Genomic DNA, 19,028 nt, shown 5'->3' on the forward strand with positions numbered 1-19,028 from the left:
GGAGCTGTAGCGGGTGGTAAGGTCACCCCAGAGCCCCCTTTCTCGGCACCCCGGCCGTGCCGGAGCACGGTGACCCGCGGGGGTCACGGGCGCTCGGGGGGGCTCCCACCCCGCAGGGGGCGGCGGGCGGGTGAGGCCGGCCCTGAGGAGGAGGAGGAGGAGGAGGAGGAGGAGTGGGAACGGACTGAGAGGGTAAAAGCGAGAGGAGCGTGAAGGAGCGGGGCTGAGGGGGCAGCGAGCGGAGCGGAGCGGGAGCGGAGCGGGCCGAGCTGCCCGAGGCGGCGCTGCCCTGCCGGGCCATGGCGCGGCGCGCAGGCCGCGGCCCGGGACTGCGGCTGCTGCTGGGGCTGTGGCTGTGCGCGCTGAGCCCCGGCCCCGCCGCCGCCTGCAGCCCGCGCTGCCGGCACGGCGGGCTCTGCCTCGCCGACGGCTCCTGCCTCTGCTCCAAGGGCTACGAGGGCGAGCGCTGCCAGCACGGTAACGGGGCGGGACGCGCCGCTCCCGGGGCGCTCCGAGCGCGGCAGGGACGGGCACGAGCGCTGCGTTCGTGGCAGCCCTCCGGCGGGCAATCCCTGCGGGAAGGGCTGAGGAGATCGCGTTTGGATCTGGTGTGAGAGGAGGGTGGTGAGGTGCCGGGGAGGACCTAAAGGAGGCGAGGTGGAAGAAGAGAGTTCAGGCGCCCTTTGGTAGGGTGAGGCAGCGATAGCGAACTGATGGCGCACAGCCAAAAGGCAGCGCGAAGACCTCACGTTAGTGAGCAGACCCTGCGGTCGGAAATGGCCGTGGGTCCATAGAGCGCTTTTTGCCACTTGGGTGTTGGGCAAGAGGCCACTCGCTGGACAGGCTTTGGTGGTTTATTCCTCCTACCGCTTTAACTGCATGCTTAAATACTTCCCTGTAAGTACTTAAGGAATGACAGAATCAGTCAGGTTGGAAGGAACCAGAAGGTCACCTGGTCCATCATCCCTGTCCAAGCAGGGTCATCCTAGAGTGCAATGCACAGGATTGCATCCAGATAGTTCTTGAATGCTTTTAGAGACTTGACAGCATTCTAAGCCACAGCAACATTTATCAAGTATCTCTAGGTGCAATTAGTCAGGACTAGTCACTAACAAAAAAATCAGAAGAGTGTAGAGTAGAAAGTAGGTTATTTTTTTTTTTTAATTTCTTTTTATTTGGAATACGCTATGCTTATAAAAGTATTGTTGTTTCCTTCCTGGATGTTACCTGACACACAGAGTCATTTGCGCATCCCATTTCCACGGTAGGAGGCGGAAAGCTAGGGTGGAGTCTGTTCCTGTTGCTTTCCATGGAGAGACAAAGTATTTGTTGAAAATGCCACCTAATATGCAAAAGCAAACATCGTGAAGAAGAGTTTTAGTTTCAACCCTGTTCGGTGTTACACGTTAGATTTGTAATCTTCTACTTTTCTTGTTTAAAAGTCTAACTGTAGAGCTTGTGGCTATTTAAATGCTGAAAAATCACTCAGTGTCACGAGTTCCTTTGCTTTGCCTGTTGTCCTATGAGGTGATAAAATTGTACAAGATTTGTTCTAATTTTCAATGTTCTTCATTTAAAATGTGATTGGTTTTCTTTTTTTAAACTCTGAAATGAGATGCTGAAAATTTCATTCAGCACTGTAATTGTTCATGGAGTGTTGTTTCATTTTGAGGCTGAGGCTAGCAGGTGGTGACAAATGATGTATAGCTAATGTGCTGTGTAGTGTAGATTAAAAACTATGCTGTATGAACTGTTTCAAAAACTGTGTTCCTAGACATTTTGGCGTTTAGGGGAGCAGTGAAATATTGGTGGAGAGGCAGATCAGTTCTTGAGCTAGAGAGGTGAACTGTCTGGAATTGTTAAGGAAACCACTGAATCCTTGTTTCATCAACGTAGCAAAAAAAATTTGGATAAATGAAGCTTCATCCCCTCTTCTGTCAAAAAAAACCAAACTGAAAACTGAGTGAAATAACACAGAAACAGAATTTTTCTTGTATCGGGAGCTCTTGTATGGCACTTCCAAAGAAAAGAGAGCATCTGGTAAAAGTTACAGGGAGCTGAGCACTGGGTGTTTTTTTCCATACATCTCTGTCCTTTGCCTGCTTGTATTCATTCTATGGGTACTAATGGGAAAAGTCCTCTATTCTTCAACTGGGTTTCTTGAGAGTGCAATAAGTGTATGAGGACAAAATCAGGATGGTGTTACTCATCGTTCATCTTTTTCATACTTTTCACCCATCCAGTCAAAGAATAAGTAGAGAGCTCATCTCACACCAGCAGCTAATTCAGATGAGACTCCCAGAAACAGCTGGGTTTCTAAAACCTGTGTGTGAATAAACAAATGTTTTTTCAGACAGCAGGGCTGCTTCAGGGGTGATTATGACTTGCAGAGAGTCTACATGATAGGTAATTCATTTGCAATCTGAATGGATTTATCCAGAATTTTGCAACATTGATATTTTATTTATACCTTATCAAACTTGTCCAAGCTGTCAGCAATGAAAAAGTTGCAGGATTTGTGATGATCATAGATGCTTTTCTCCCAACAGATTATTAGAGTTACGAGAAAAGTTACATTTATCTTTGGATGCTTGCTAAACAAACACTGTACATTTTGGAAAGGTTTCTGAAAAGACAGCTGAAGAAAAAAGAGGGAAAAAAAGAGTGTGGGGGAGAAAGAAATCATGACTTACTTCTGGAGACATTTTAGAGAAGAGGTATAAGGAACAGACAAGTAGCTTTTCTGAAGATGAACGTAGGAATCCAGTAAAGAGTAAAAAGTCTGATATTTAATCTTAAGAATCACATGATTCCTCTCAAGTTGCAACATCTTTTTATTGAATCATTTCCTCTTATCACCTGTTTTCTGTTATTTCTCCAGTTATCAAAAGCTTTTTTGGCAGTCCAGCTGTGTTCCTGTTTAATAGGGTTCTTTCTTCTGCCTGTTTTGTCCAGGCCCAAAACATTCCTTAGTTTTGAGTGCTTAAAAGCTTAGTGTGGTGGAATGCTCCCCATGCAGGGAAATGATTTCACCTTATCAGCAATGTAAGATGACGTGGCTGATATATCTTAGAAAATATTAAGACAAACTATGAAAATATAATAATGTGTAAATTTCTTATGTATTTAAGTAGCAACTTTAGTAAGATTCACCAATATTTATCCAACCTTTCTTTGTCATCTGTCTTACAGCTACATGTTATCCAAAATGCAAAAATGGGGGAGAGTGCCTCCGACCTGGAAAATGCAGATGTCCACCGGGGTATGGAGGTAGATACTGTCATAAAGGTAAGACCCAAGGAGGCAGTAGCTTGGAAAGACAAGGAGTTTGAAAACAGACTAAATTAATTTAGGATGCCTCAAGTCCTGGGTCTAACACGCTTTGGAATAATGACCTTAATTCTGTAAATTTCTGACCTTACTATCAAGACATGCATGGCCTAGAGGATCTGCCTGCTTGCAGGAGGAAGGGATGGAGTACCTTTGCTGAAATGTGTTGTGAGAATCTGAGGTTTTTGCCTTGGAAAATACCCTTTTTATGTGCTATGTAAATATTCCATTTAGCTCTATAACAGATTCTTTCTAAATCATTTATTGAGATGGCTTGTGTAGATACATATTTCTGCATTAAGTGGTTGAAACTTTTATGTAGTATCTGCAAGATGGTAACACTGAGGGCCCGTCACTGAGGATATGTGTGGCAGTGTATTGTTGAGAGGTAATAGGAGATGACAGATAAGGAGTAGCAAAGACCAATTTTGATGGTTTTATGAATATTGAGTATATGCATGGATTGGAAAAGACAATCCAAGAAAACACTGTTGTACATGTACAAACTTGTGTGTGGTGTGGGGCAATGTGCTATTACAGAATCTCACAAAATCACAGACTGGGCGAGGTTGGAAGGGACCTCTGGAGGCCATGATTTCTAAGCTCCCTGATCAAGCAGGGCTACCTAGAGCCAGCTGCTGAAGGCAAAGTCTTCATGGCTTTTGAATGTCTCCAAGGACAGAGACTCCACAATTCCCAGGGCAATCTGTACCAGCATTTGGTCACCCTCTGTGAAGGTCTGCTGATGATTTCTTTGTCCTTAATGTGGCTGGAAATGGTTTCCAGAGTCAGTCCTTGTATTACCTCACTAGGAGCTGAGGTGAGGCAGACCAGCCTGTAGTTCCCTGGGTCCTTCTTGCCCTTCTAGAAGACTGGAGTAATATTTGCTTGCATCCAGTCCTCATGCACTTCTCTCTGTCACTGTAATAGATCAAATGCAATCAATATTAAATACGTTAACTTACATTGTGTCACAAAGTAATACGCAAACAAACATTGAAGAGCTTTTCCAGCTGTGCTGGGTTTGACTTGCATGTCCTTGCATGTTCAGTACTTGTACCAAAAATATGTTAGCTGAAATTGTGCTCAATACTTGTGGTCGAACAAGAGATTTGGATATTTTATCTACAAATTATCAAGCAGACATCCAAACTGTCCACCTTTACAGTGAAGGATAGTTGTTTTTCTTCAATACAGTGAAGGTGGTATAGAATATACATTCATCCTTGTGAAAGGAGGCATTTGATTGTACAGAACAGTGATTGTGCTCTCCACAGTTGATACCAATCATATGTCTGGCATAAATAACGCTTCATTAATGAGGCCTTCAGGGCTTTGATGTGTAGAACAATTCTGAAATGAGGAGGCTAACTCAAGTATTTGGCCTTTGGGAAGGCACTGCTTGACTATAGTCGTAATTTCATTTGTCAAAGTAATATCCTCTTCTCTTCTTCCTCTTGCTATATGTAGGTCCTGTCAGGTAAGGAAATACATGAATCCTTCACCACATGTTATTGGCTTACCAAGTGTGATTTGGCAAGTTTGATACGAATACGCATGTTGTTAGTTCCTGTGGTGTAGCTGATGGACAGTGGGGTTACTGGTGAGAAGCAGAGCAGTGCCTTGCCCTGAACAGTCAAAATTTTAGTTTTTGCAGATGAGATAAAACAAGTAGTTGATGCCGGACTAGCTGTTTAAAGACAATTATTTGAAGTCCTGTGCTGCTTCTGAAATTCCCAGTGTATGCTGTCTTCCACAGTAAGCTGTGAAGGAGGCTGTCAGAATGGTGGGGAATGTGTCTCTGTCAATGGAGTTGTGAAGTGCCTTTGTGCTTCTGGCTGGACAGGATCAAGATGCCAAGAAGGTGCGTGTCTACATTCATGCAAATATTTATATTAATTCTAAAATTGCGGTAACAAAAATATTTTAAATGTATTAAAGGAAATGTCATTGCATTATTACAGAAATTAGTGACCTACATTATGTATGCTTACACAGATAAAATAGTGTGATTATATTTTGCAGTAAGGTGTGCAACTGTTCACATTTAAACCAAGATTCATAACACAGTACCTATATATTTTTTTTCCATTTCCATGGTCCTGGAAATGCTTTTGGAGTTATACCAGTTGAATATCTGGCCTAGAAGAAAATGTGTTTTGCCATTTTGACTTGTATCATCCTGAGTTTTTCATTCTGTCAGGATTTTTTTACATCAGTTTTATAAATCCTGCTGACTTACCCATTCTTTTTCTTGTAGCAATTTGTCCTCAAGGTTGTCGGAATAATGGAGCTTGTGTGGCTCCGGGGATTTGTAGCTGTCCAGCTGGATGGGTCGGTAGAGCATGTCACTTAGGTAAATGACTTCTGACATTTTTCATTTATCCTTTCCTCTGCTTGTTTGATTTACCAATCAAAGTGTTCAAATCTTCAGGGCCTAACAAAACTTCCAGGGAAAGTATCTTTGAATAGTAACTGAGAGCTGCTTCCACATACTGGGGCTCTTACAAGTATATATAGGGAGTAGATGGCTGTTCAGTTTGGTCAGAAACACATAACTTTTTCACTTTGACAGAGATTCAGATTTTGGTTGTCACCAAATTAATTGCTTGGTATGTTTCTTTGATATTTCTGAAATTTTGTCTGTAAAATGAGACCCCAGTATAAAGAACTGAAAATTACAGAAGTACTATTGCTACTGGTATGGGTTAGAAGCTTCATTAAATTTTATAGACATGTAAAATTTAAACTGTGGCTTCTCACTTTGAGGATAAGTTGATAGAATCAACTCCATGTGTTCTTAGAACTTTGAAAGCTGTCTGTAATCAGGCGTAGTACTGACGCTCTTGCTGAACAACCACTTCCATTTTCACAAACTTTGATTTACAGAAACAGGTGACTATAAATCTTTAATCTTCGCTTCTTGGGCCTTGTATGCTTGTAACAGCACTGCCCTGATGTTAAAGGTAATAATCCTGAGACTACAAAAGGCAAGGGTTTCTTTTTTTGCTCTCTGGGAGTCTGGAAACACCCTCATGCAAACATTGGTTTTGAACTGGATATTGTGGGTGCAGAATCTCCGGATTAAGTCCTCTGCATCTGATATTCTCTCATGTCTGTGGGCATAGCTGTGGCACTACATCAGCTAGTGTTAGTTCTTCTACAATATAGGTGGTCCAGCAAACATTAACAAGTAATATTTTGATATTACCATTGACCATCAAAATGGGTTTATATTCATCAGTGTATTGAGATAGAGGGTGATATTAAAAGCCAAGTGTGGGAGTTGCAGAGAACTTATAGCCTGCTTAATAGCTGCTCCCTGCAGCTGCAGTAATGGCAGAAGTGTTCAGGTTCTTAATGTCAAAATAATCAGTTCCCAAACTAACTAGATCTGCATCAAGTTTGACTTCTTTTGGTGTACATGCTCATACATAAATTGCAGCCCCTGGCTTGTCAGCTGAACTGGTGTGTAGCAGGGGACAGCTGAAGCTGTGCCCATTCAGCCCTCCTCTGCTCTTGCGGGGGAAGAGGAGGGCAGTATGTGAAATACTGCTAGGTGATTGTTTCCCCATGGGTGTGGATCCAAGCACTGGCTTCAATAAGTTTCAGGGGGAAATTTTATTGTTCTCTCACTTTTATGGGGGCATGCATCTCAAAAAAAGCCTGTGCCTTAAAGAACAGAAATTATAGTATTTTAAAAGGGAAATGGAGCATGAATAGATGTACTGTGCCTGTATTCCAGTGAAGGCCACAATGCCATAAATTGAGAGACATTGCTTTTCAGTTCTTCCATTATGCTTTTATTTATATTGCGCCAGTGAAGTCACCAGGGAACAATTCTGCTACTGCAGTGAGACAAAAAGAAAAATGATCCTGTGTTGTGCTGAAGATATGCTGTGTATCTGGTGTCTCATTTCAGCTGTATGTAAGCTGCCCTGCCAGCACGGAGGGAAATGCATCGCTCCAAATGTGTGTAGATGTCGACTGCCATACTCTGGGCCACAGTGTACAAAGAAAAGGAAGGAATGAAGCAACTTCAGCCAAGATAAGCTGCATTTTTTTTTAATGTGACTGTACAGAGAGGAAGTCTGCAGCAGTGGGGGACCTTAAAATAAACATGGTAATTTGATTTTAGACAGCTTTTTGTCCTCTCTATATTAAGTACATGCTTTTCTATATGAAAGGAAGGTATTGGTGATTGTAAGAAAGTTGTTTCTCCTTTCTCCTCTTCTCATTTTTTCTTCATAAGCAAAAGTATTATGCTTGGTTGATACAGCTGACCTTGAAATAAAATTTTCCTCAAATAAAGTCAGGATAGATCTATGCTCTTCTTCTCGATTTTTCTCCCCTTTCACTAGACTTACTGTGTTATATAATTGCATTTTTTAAAAGCACATGAAACAAAAAGCCCTTAATTCACAACATCAGAAGTGAATGTTAGTTCAAATATAATTTGCCTTGAGATTAAACAGTTGCAAGAGGAAACTTGCCAAATTTGCATCTTTCTTGAAACATTACCAAACTGCAAAGCATCTTATTTAAATCATGGTTATCACTGCTTCCTGTTCCTTCCCCTCCAATCTGATCTGGATCTCAATCAGCTAAACAGTATTTAAAAAAAACCCCAACAACTAGCACTCCCCCGCCAATACTTGTTCAGTCATTCTGCTGTTACTGTCTAAAAGCTTAATCCATGCTGATACTCTGAGAGTCCTTATCTTGACTACTTCTAAGGTCATATCATCTGATCATCTCTCAACATCCAATTATTTCTTTTCCTTTACGCCAGTGAGACAGGGAAATGAATTTTTCTTCTGGAGACATTGATAATTCTATGCTATTCAAGACTGTGTTGTTCTGGAAGCAGTATAATGGGAGGCTGAAGACTAGCAGTGAGGAAAAGCCGTGCCTGTCACAAATCACATGTGGGGGATGTTGATGTTGCCTTCTGGAGATGTTTCTGTTTGGCTTCATTTAGGTTTTGCAGCCTTTTGAATGGGCTGCAGAATGGACTGTCTCCTATGTTCACTGTTCCTGGTCTCATTTGTGCTGGTTTTTGTATGGTACTGTTGAGGAGGGTTTTGCCAAAACATGCAAACTGTATCAGTGAACTTTCCAAATGATGCTCAGATCAGTTTTTATTTTTTTGAGAGGTTGCTTTTCATTGTCTTCTAGATGAAACTGGATTTTGTGTGTGTGTGTGTGTGAGAATTTTAGCTATGCATTACTTTTTGTTGGAACAACATTTTAACTGTGTTTAACTACCAGAACTTGTAGCTCTCATGGGCAGTGAGTCAGTGACCTGTTTCTCCTGGGATTACAAGCCACTGAGCAAAGAGGCAAAGGTAATGGGGTCTTCTCAGTCACCAATCTTCTCTACAAGAGGGTGCTCAAGTGTGCAGAGGGCAATTGAAAGGCAATGGTTTGGTTCCTGAGATTCCTGTTTCCTGTTCTGAGCAATTGCATAGTTGAGCTTTCTCCTGCACTTGCTTTGGAGGTTTAGGGGAAACCTGCTGCAGAGATGTTGTGAAGGATTTCGTGCAGGGACAGGGCACAACATAAGAGGAATGCACATTTTTTGTGTTGCTTTTGCTGGGCTACACTGGCTATTTCACACCTGCTGGTGAAAATGTGATTCTCATGTGTGGAACAAGATAATTCCATCAACTGTTCTGAAGTTTTATAATGATGATGATGATGATGTAATTCTGTGTCAAAATCCACTACATCATGCCATAATTTCGAAATTCAGGAGTTAGGCTGATATATATAATATATCCATTATTATACATATTATGATATTATAATATATATATTATACCTTAGGTGACACACTGTTTGCCAGGGAATGAATGGGAAAAAAATTACTTGCACCAGACCCAAAATTTAGAATAAATAATCAGTACTATGCAAATACAAAGAGGCATAATATCTCAGTATTATTCCCAAAAAAGACTGGCTTCTACTAATAAAGACAAAAGTGACAGTAATAGTGACTAGAAGCTGGACGAGATAGCATTGTCAGGAGCAAGAGACCAGAAGCAGTCATTGAAAGATCTGTAATTTGTGTTTCTGAACAGGCCAAAACAAATGCTAATTTAGCTTCCTGTTTGGAAATGATTGAAGTAAGCAGTAATTTGATGCCACACAGAATGTAATGGCATATTTCAGAAATACTGCTTGAACATAGCACCATCTACTGGCTACAGGGTTCTTTGTGGGGTTTTTTTTTTGTTGTTGTTTTAAGAAATATTTCTTCTTGTCATTCAACTATATTTTAAGTGAGTTTAAAAGTGATTTTTCTAATTAGTTAGAGTCGAACAGTCTTAGAATATATTATTAATGACAGTCTGTGTCCCCAGCTTATTATTTCCACAGTTTAACATACTAAAAAGACTAAAAGAACTGTCAGTAATTCTTGTCTTCTGTTTGTTTTCTGCTCACTGGAGCATTGAACATACTAGTTAGAGCACATAATTTTTGGAGATAGCTATGTCTTCTTGTGGAGAGATGTCATGCATGCAGCTCAAAGGTCAAGAAAAGCATCACAGAACATGCTAGCTCCCTTATTCATTAGAGCTAACTGTAACACCTTATGCAGATACTCTGGTTTTCACTAAAACAACTAAAAATTTTAGGGGTATTGCAGTGGTTGCATTTTTTATATTCTGTCTTTCTAGAGTGTGCATGGAAAGGTGAGGTATTTCTTTTTAGTTTACTTACATACATATTTATTAATGTTTTCTCTTCTGCTCTAAGTGCTTCTGGCAAGAATGGATTTACTTGGTTTAGCTGTAAAATACCATTTGCTAGCTAAACTGAGATGTGGGCAGAAGTTGGGTAAAATGACCCAATACCAGCATGCGACACCTTTAAATGACAGAAATTGCATAAACAACTTTAGTTATTAGCAAAGCTTTCTAACCTCTGCATTTGGGTTTGTACATGTATGTTATATTTTGAGAATTTAGACTTTGGGTTTTTCCATTTGGACAAATAATGGAGTGGGTGTAGCCAATTTGTGATGTAGCTTCAGTTTTTATACCTATTTACTTTAGGGCTTGTGCTGATACCTCTTCATGAATTTGCTTTTGGTAAATAGAAATGTTAACTTGCTTTCTCTTCTCAGCTATGAAAATATATAATTAACCTTTGTAAAAAGAAAGAGCCTTTCCCATAGGGCCCACTTGTGGTTTTATTTTTAAAATAAATAGCCAACATGACTATCTGTGGTATCTTCTGTCATACAAGCCCTTCCTTCTGAGAACATTCACTGTACTGAACTTTAAAAGATCTTTTCAAGATGGGGAGCAAAAATCAATGTGCACTTGGGAGAATTTCTGCTGGCCTGCAGAGCAGCTGTAGTACAACCAGGTAATAAATGGATGTTGTACATAGGTACCTTCCAGCACTCTTTAGTGTCTAAAGAAATCATGCAAGCAAATTCAACTAAGATACTGGTGTTGTGCATAATGTGGTTAAGAATCAATGCAAAACCTTCGGTTTGGTACAAGTTGCCCTTCGTTCCTCCAGAGTAAAACTGTGACAACTCCAACCCTTCTCCCCACTCCCACATCCCCTAACTCTTTTGGGCCTAATTGCAGGTTACAATTTCAGCAGTTCTGTTAACCTCTGTACACAAGCCCTCTATATAAATCCACATCTTGTTACACTGAGTAATTTTACTGTATTGTTGCCATGTGCTTTCTAATTGCAGTGAATTCTGTTTCATGTGTATGATGGACAATGTAGTAACAAAACAGATTCAACTAATCACATAATTACTGGGCAGTTTTGAAGTAGCTATCTGGCATTTTGCATGTACTAATAATTTTTCTGCATCATGTGCTTGCTGGAAAATAGCAAAAATAGCACAGCCTAGCACTGAGCATTTTTAGCTACTGTAGCAAAACTCTTGATGTGCTTTTGTTCGCACAGCTTGCATTTGGAAAATGTGAAAGAAATAATTTCTGCCTTCAAAACGATTGAAAATAAACAGCAAAGACTAACAATTATAATAAAAAACCCCTTTATTGAGCCTGAAATCCTAGAAATGCACATATATGTATTGATTAAGTTTTGTGAGTGAAGGATTGCACAAACTCATTAAGCAAAGTACTACTAGCAGTGCTCCAGACAGACGTTATCTTTTTTGCACGGTACCTCTGTAACTGACACATGGAACAGCAGTGATTACAATAAGAGATTATGTTATATTGGTGTGTTTGTACTCTAAAAACTTTTTCAGTACCTTGTGTATCCAAAACAGTTCCAAGAGCTAGTCAGATTTTGTTCATCAACATCTTTGTGAGATGTGAGAAAGGAAATGTTCAAGAGGAGTAGGTTTTAAGTAATGTAATAGTTCCCAGATCATCAGGCTATCAGCCACGTGGATGCTTGATTGAAAGAAACTATGGAAACACTGAAATTTAAAATGCAAGTGGGAAATTGGACATTTTTTAAATACACCAGTCAGGCACTTGGAAATCCATGAGGTATCATTCTGGAATGATGCTAAGCTCTCAAAATGCCAGCTTGCTTTGCAAGATGACTTAAGAAACTATCAAAAGGTGAGGAGAAATCTAGGCACAGAGCTGCTAACAGCTATGATTTGGTAATCAGCATCCCAGAATGGCAGTAAATGGCAAAATTACCTCTATTTTCTTCCTGTTCAAAATTAGTGCACATAAAGTGAATATTGCTCAGGAGAACCGGAAGTCATGATGTTTATTTTTGGCTTAAAAAACCAAAGCAATAAACTTCAATGGCTTAGCCAAAGGAATGTTTGTGCCTATTACATTGTTATAGCAGGAACTGAAATGTCTTTCACAGCTCTAGGAGAAGACAACAGTCCTCTGTAGGATTTTTTTTTTCCAAAACTATCTGGCAGCTGGTAGGTGCCAACATTTCATTGGAGCAATTGGTAATGGAAAAAAATCCTCTGTGAAGTCTTCACAAATACTTTCTGGCATGGTGAGTATGGATGGCAGGATGTACAACAAATCTCTCCTATTATTAGTTCCTATTTTAAGAATCAGCATTGCTGAAAGCATTGTTAAATTCTCTAAGAGTCTTGGGGAAAAAATTTCCTCATATTACTGACCGTAATCTCAGACAGGGGCATAAAAGTCTTACAGACACAGTAATAATTCATAGCTAGCTCCTCAAATTTGTGACTGTAAGTAATGAAGTCCAAACAGAAAAGTTGGGATCTGGTTTACAGCTGCAAAGGCATGTCATAGATAACTCAGAGTCATTCTGCATCTGGCTGACTGTTAACGGGACAGGAGGCCTTGCCTTCATTGTTAGTAGTCCAGCCTCAGTTCTGGTTTCCCCTCCCGCCTTGCTACTGGCTTGTCATTACAAGACCGATGTAAATAAAAAACAAGAAAAACCAGTTCTGCTTTTTCTTCTGTCCATATGTATGTAAACAGTGTTTGTAAACAGGAGGTACCATTCACAAGTGCAGAAGCGCTGCCTTCCTTGCTAGAGTCACCCAACATCTGCTACAGTCTAGTTCCCTCAAGAGAAATTCCATAGTCTTGTTGAGTAACTGCAGAATTTTGGGCTCAGTCATCCGATCTGGGAATTCAGTGAAGACATCAGAGGCTGTGGGGTTTGTACATGAGGTAGTAAAAAATTACAGGAATATACATATGTTTTAATGACTATAAGCTGGTTCTTTTGAAGTCACCAACATTTGTGATTAATATGAATCTTTTAAAATAAGGCTCTGAATATTCCTTTCATTTAAATGACTCTGTAATTGCCTTCAATCCTTTTGCTATTTTCAAGTCTCATACATCCATGCAGCATTGCAATTGAATTGCCACACTTCTTCAACCATGATGTCTTTGTACCTTGGCGAGAGAAAACAAATATTAAAACCAGACTTTACTGAGGCAACCCATTATTATAGTTAAGTTTATGAAACAATTTCAATGAATCTCTCTGCTTGCCTGATATGCAGAATGAAAACATTAAGTGAAACTTGGGCTTACAGTTTTTTTGTTGCATTAAGAAAATGTGCTATTTTGATCAATGTATGATACAGCACTGTCTGACTGACTGACAGACAATATATATTTTTTTAACTCTATGCAGGACATATTTATGACAACCTTTAAATCAAAATTATTTCTCTCTTTGGGTCACATTTTGGAAATCCACATTACAAACATTACAGTCTTATTGATGTAGGATGAGTAATTGCATACTTTAAAAATATGTATAAGCATTTCTTTGTTTCAATTTCTGAAACAAATCTACTCCATCTCTCCATTCTGCTGGCAGCACAAATGTGTCTAATACACTGAAATTAAAAGAGAAACACCATAGATGATGCAAGAGGAGCAGAATGCTTTCACTTCAGACATCACCAAACAGTTAGTTGTAGCAAAATGTTTAATCAAATTACTTCAGTGAGTGAGCACCAGCACTCAAGCAAGGGAATCCAACAGAAAATTGCATGACAAAACAGAGAAACGGTCATCATTCCCTCTGATACAAAAAAGTAAAGTTATTCCCAAATAACACTTGATGAACTGACTGGCAGTGTAGTTAGATGGGAAAAGATCAGAGCTTGACTTGATGCAAGCTAAGAAAGTCATCAGTAGGACACTCTTCCCTAAAATGAGGCCAGATGCTGGAAAAGAAAATAGTGATCGTTGTGAAGAGGATAGTTATCAATTCCTACTGCATGACAAGAGACAATCAGCTGAATTTGAAACAAAGGAAGTTTACATTCGGTGCTGAGAACAATTCTGTAAGTATTAGAACCTAAAAATTACTGGAAAAGGTCTTAGAAATTCCATGAATTTTCCATTGCTGCAGAGTGAAAGGAAGAAATCAGACAAAATACACATTTCGTGTATATCATGCTGCTTCACTGGACATGGTGCACTAGTTAATTAACTCCCAAATCACTGTATTGTGATGGTGTCTTGGCTCTACATGTACCTGAATTTTCTTCCCACAGAGGACTCCAGTATAACCTGGACGACAAGAGCACACGTTGGGCAATACACATTTGCCTCCAAACAGACACTTCTGGCTGCACACAGCTAAAACAAGAGAGGTGCATATGAGGCTTTATTCATGGACACATCTTGATGAAGGAAAAGTGGATGCTATCTCTAGATACTTATTCTGTTTGTTATAGGAACCAAGACCTTGGAAGGTATTTTCACAGGGTAACACCCCTCAGCCTAAGGACACTTAAAGGTCACGTGGAGCCAACAGTGTTCTTGTGTCTATCCCATCCCCCTTTTGCTTTGATGCAGATTTAATGTGAGAACATACTGAGGGTGTGAATGAGACTGAGCAAAGAACATGAGTAAGGTGGTTTTTGGCACATCTTGCTATTTCAAGCTATCACAATGGACTCTCAGGGCTTGCGCAGCAGCATACAGCACTGGAGCAAACCAACACATACTGCCATGCTCCCAGAGTGCCATCAGATCCTGGAGGGCTTCAGAAGAAGCAGAGCAATCTCTACTCTTTATCCTGCCCTTGACATAGATGTGGACAAACCACATCCAAGGTATAGGAGGACTTCTCTGCACTGTGCATTGCTGAAGCTTTCTGAGCTGTGCAGAAGCAAGAGGTTTCAGGTTGCATCATTCTTACGTGTTTGACACTGGAATCCTTCCCACTGTGGAGGACAATGACAGGTACTTGGTCCAATACACTCCCCACCATTCTTACATTCCTGAAGACAGATTGCTGCACAAACATCATCAAAAAGTATGGTTATATTCCAAGTGACTGGAATTGGATTGAGCTATTATTCAGATTTGAGGATGCTCTCACAAGAGGTAGAGTGCTTTTCACACACGAGTCACATCATCTTCACTCAAATATGTGTCTAAGGCCAACAAGATATTAAAGGAGAGGCAACTAGAAACAAAAAGCCCTAAAACCAAAACCCACATTCAGAGGTTCTGCTGTGTCACAGATTTCTACAAAAGCCTGAAATACTGAATTAGGAGAGGACCATTAAAGACCTTTATTTTTTCCAAATTTACCTTTTGCACACACCTTGGCGAGAGATCTTTTGTCTGTCATTCAACTGAACACCCAATGAATCAGCTCAAGAATATTTGATCCAAATATATCTTCTATTACCCATTTGTCTGCACATTTGTCCCTGCTTACTAAGCCATGATCTAACCCACCATTATTTCCTTTCATTCATACCTGACTATTTGATAATCAAATCTCTCCTCCACAGTGTCCAAGAATATCTCACTCCTGTAAATGCTGGTAATATTTTTTTTTTTCAAAAAACAACCCATTTCTAATAATTACAGAAAGTAATACAGGAAAATTTATTTTTCCTCCATGCCATAAGAGAGCTTATTGCCCATATCAGTTTTTAAGCCTTGGGTGGGTACTCTGACAGACACTAACACTTTAGCCATCCTCATGCTGATTTTCATGCAGACTGTGCTTTTATCCATGCTGACACAAATTATTTATGCACCATCAATATCTTTCTTAGGATACAATGTGACCCACAGATGTACAACCATCACAGTCCAATCCCTCTACCTGTCCTAAAGAGCTTGTGCCCACTGCATCATTTATTCACATCACGTCCAGCTGTTTCCAGTTTTCCAATATTCACTGAACTTCTTTTTCTATTATATCTGGGTTTATGTCCTATAGCACAAATTGGATTTCTTTCACTTTTTTGACTAATCTCTTTGCAGAAATGCAGATGTTTTTATTTAGACAAGAATCCAGAAAGAAACAAGTAATATTTGCTATACAAGGATTTCACAGATATTTCGGTCCTATGATTTAGCCTAAGAACTGCATGGTATTAGTTCTCCATTCTAAATTTTGCTGCCAAGATACAGACAACTGTTTTTTCAATGTGTATATATTCTTCAGTTCTATGGCACTAACTTTGTATTACTTGCATGAGCAGAGTTGCCCTGAGTCTCATATAACTTTTAAGGTATGATTCTCCTGGTACAAGGTACTTACGAGTGTTACATCTTTTTCCTCTCCATCCTGAAGGACAAGAGCAAATGTTTGGGCCTACACATCTTCCTCCATTCATACACCTTGGCTCACAGACACCTTAAAATCAAAACCATCTGCTGTTTAACACATTTAACTGATCACACAGTAATTTATTGGCTGTTTTTGGATCATAGGAAGATTTTAACACTGGCTTACTTTTTTCACATCTTCTGCCTGTGTACCCATCAGGACAAGTACAGACATTATTTCTCATGCAATGACCACCGTTCTTACAAGGAGGGCTGCAGACAGCTAAAAGGTACAAACAGGAGGAAAAGGCTGTAAGTTTGCATTTTGACTTAGTGATATACTTTTGGAAAACTGGAGTGCAACACTAAGATTCTGACAGCTTGTATGGACATTCAGCACTATCAGGCCTGCCTTGTAAAAACCATATTAATGTGGTTTGGTGTAAAAATCAATAGTAAAGACAAAATCAGAGAAGAAGGACTCAAGGTTGGCAACTGTATCTGTACAAAAGTAACCAGACTACACATAACATACAATTGAATGGGACGAAAACTGCTTAAATGTTGAGTGGAATGCAAGAAAATTTTGAGTATTCACTCTCCTTGGACAGTTGTTGAATCAGCCATAAAATCTAAAAAATAATGTAATCTCTGTTTTACACTACTTCTCAGGTACGTGACTTGATTGTTAATTTTGTGTCTTAATGCTTTCTCACAGATTTCCTCATAACGGCAACTAAGGAGTAGGGAGAAAAAATAAAGAAAATATTACCATTCTGACAGCGGGCACCAAAGAATCCATGTGGACACAGGCAAACATCTGGCTTAGTACAGGAACCACCATTGAGACACACAGGATTACACATTGCTGCAGAAATAGGGTCAGGAAGAGTGGGAAGCATGACATCCAAATAAAGTCTATAAAATATGTGTTTCTGTTTCAAGAACAGGAATTAAACACCTAAGACAACTGCAGGCAAACGTCATTCCCACAGAGTCTTTACCCCAAATTAAAGGATCAGCATAAGACTTCCCAGAGGTGCTGCTGGCAGCAGAAGTAACCTGCAGAGACTCAGGGGAGTGTGGGGGCTCTGCAGCAGAGAGCAGCTGCCCAGTGCTGCCACCCAAGCCACGCAGTTCCAAATTTCAAACAACGGGAGGTCCTATGGACGCTCTCCCAGGAACAAGGAAGCTGCAGGGGTGGTACCTGTGCTGCAGGTCGGTCCGTACCAGCCAGGTTTACACTGGCAGGTGTCCGGAGTGAGACATTCGCCGCCGTTTTCGCAGTGCCTGTTGCAAACCACTGCCGTCCAAGAAGGTGGGCAAAAACATAAGGCAGGGGAGGAGACAGGGGGTGGGAGGATGAGAAAGAGATACATCACAAATTATTCTCGATTTGTTTTTCAGTTCTTTCCCAAAAATTAACACTGGAAGTAACATAAAATTCCTAGCTGAAGAGGAATTGCTGAACAGAGTAATCTCGTCTCAAACACATAATAGCAAGCAGAGATGACAAAGGTAAATAAAATGTCTTTCCATGCAAATATCCATGGTCTAGTTATATTTAGTGTTAAAAATGTAGACATTTAAATAAAAATTCTAAACCAAATGAGAAATGCAATACTGAGACAAATGGACTGTGTTAAGTGACGCAAGTGCAGCTGCATGCACACAGGAACATGAGATTGACAAGCAAAGACATTAAAATATCATATCTGGGGAAAACCATGAATCACTTCAGGAAAACGTCTCATACTCTTTAGTACTCCTTCACAAAGAGCATCATTTTTTTGTCAGAATTGAAATTAGAACAGGAAAAGCTGAAAATCAGAAAGTCCTGGGATTTGTGGAGGAGACGAAGGATTTTCTGAATTCAGGATCGATAATGCAATGGTACATTCAGGTGAACAATATATAAACAGCATGTTAAATTTGGATTCTCTGAAGGATACAAATTACCTATATAAAATCTATCCAAAATTTGGAGTTGCCAAATTGCAGCATGCATGATTTGATATGTAAAAGACAATTTATGTGAGACAAAGTAATTTCAATCTTTCATCTATGATCACAGCAAATTTTTCAATTTTCACGCCAGGCAAAAGGAAAAAAGACACCATAATGTGGCTCTGAATTCAATTTTCCTGTATCCCAGTCTTTCTGACACCCCAGCCTCTGAATGTACCTCAGTATCTAATCAATCTGAGCTAATAGAAGTTAAAAAGCTGTCAGGACATAAGAAACATCTGCATGTTTTTCTAAAGGTAATATCACATACACAATGTACTCATTTTTTCCATGTTTGTGAATAACAAAATATAAAATATTTGCAGCTTTTATAGTGCATTATGTTTTCACAGTTATGTGGAAATATTACCCAATGTTTAAAAAGCCCAGGTATAGGAACCTTCAAAGAGGCACAGGTATTATGTCATTTGCTAGCATTAGACAGAAGGCATAAAAAATTTAAACCATAATTTGCTTTCTGGCTCCTGAAGAACAGGAAAAATACCGTGTATTTTTCTCTTACTCTCTTTTGCTTACTTGTATCACATCTTGGCCCCACAAAACCATATGGGCAGGTGCAGAGATTTCTGGCCAAGCAGGTGCCTCCATTTTGACACGGTGGTTTACAATGTGCTGCAGATACAGAATTATGTTCAGGAAATTGCCTCTAGAAAGATGCATGGACTG

At 39.9% G+C, this 19,028-nt stretch overlaps 2 protein-coding genes across 2 annotated transcripts in view; one reads left to right on the forward strand and one right to left on the reverse strand.

The window, feature by feature from the left end:
• Positions 1 to 205: 205 nt before the first annotated feature.
• LOC121353030 (von Willebrand factor D and EGF domain-containing protein-like) lies at positions 206 to 7,638 on the forward strand. Its single transcript, XM_041466526.1, has 5 exons — positions 206 to 477; positions 3,193 to 3,288; positions 5,090 to 5,194; positions 5,591 to 5,686; positions 7,253 to 7,638. Exons 1-5 carry the CDS (start codon positions 300 to 302, stop codon positions 7,360 to 7,362), a joined length of 585 nt encoding a protein of 194 aa, XP_041322460.1. The 5' UTR covers positions 206 to 299; the 3' UTR covers positions 7,363 to 7,638.
• A 5,534-nt stretch (positions 7,639 to 13,172) lies between these two features.
• VWDE (von Willebrand factor D and EGF domains) overlaps positions 13,173 to 19,028 on the reverse strand; it is a 35,936-nt gene continuing 30,080 nt past the window's right edge. Inside the window, exons 24-31 of the mRNA XM_041466562.1 lie at positions 18,879 to 18,974; positions 17,542 to 17,637; positions 17,107 to 17,202; positions 16,522 to 16,617; positions 16,327 to 16,422; positions 14,962 to 15,057; positions 14,293 to 14,396; positions 13,173 to 13,193 (exon numbers count right to left, since the gene is read on the reverse strand). Of these exons, the coding sequence (XP_041322496.1) occupies positions 13,173 to 13,193; positions 14,293 to 14,396; positions 14,962 to 15,057; positions 16,327 to 16,422; positions 16,522 to 16,617; positions 17,107 to 17,202; positions 17,542 to 17,637; positions 18,879 to 18,974 (701 nt within the window). The remainder of the gene's footprint in view (positions 13,194 to 14,292; positions 14,397 to 14,961; positions 15,058 to 16,326; positions 16,423 to 16,521; positions 16,618 to 17,106; positions 17,203 to 17,541; positions 17,638 to 18,878; positions 18,975 to 19,028) is intronic.

This window comes from Pyrgilauda ruficollis, unplaced genomic scaffold (assembly GCF_017590135.1).
Source record: "Pyrgilauda ruficollis isolate IOZ18807 unplaced genomic scaffold, ASM1759013v1 scaffold2, whole genome shotgun sequence".
NCBI lineage: Eukaryota > Metazoa > Chordata > Aves > Passeriformes > Passeridae > Pyrgilauda > Pyrgilauda ruficollis.

Coding starts and splice junctions, on each gene's coding strand:
- LOC121353030 (XM_041466526.1), top strand. CDS start 300: ATGGCGCGGCGCGCAGGCCGCGGCCCGGGACTGCGGCTGCTGCTGGGG. Junction 3,289..5,089: donor AGGTAGATACTGTCATAAAG/GTAAGACCCAAG, acceptor TGTCTTCCACAG/TAAGCTGTGAAGGAGGCTGT. Junction 5,195..5,590: donor AGGATCAAGATGCCAAGAAG/GTGCGTGTCTAC, acceptor TTTTTCTTGTAG/CAATTTGTCCTCAAGGTTGT.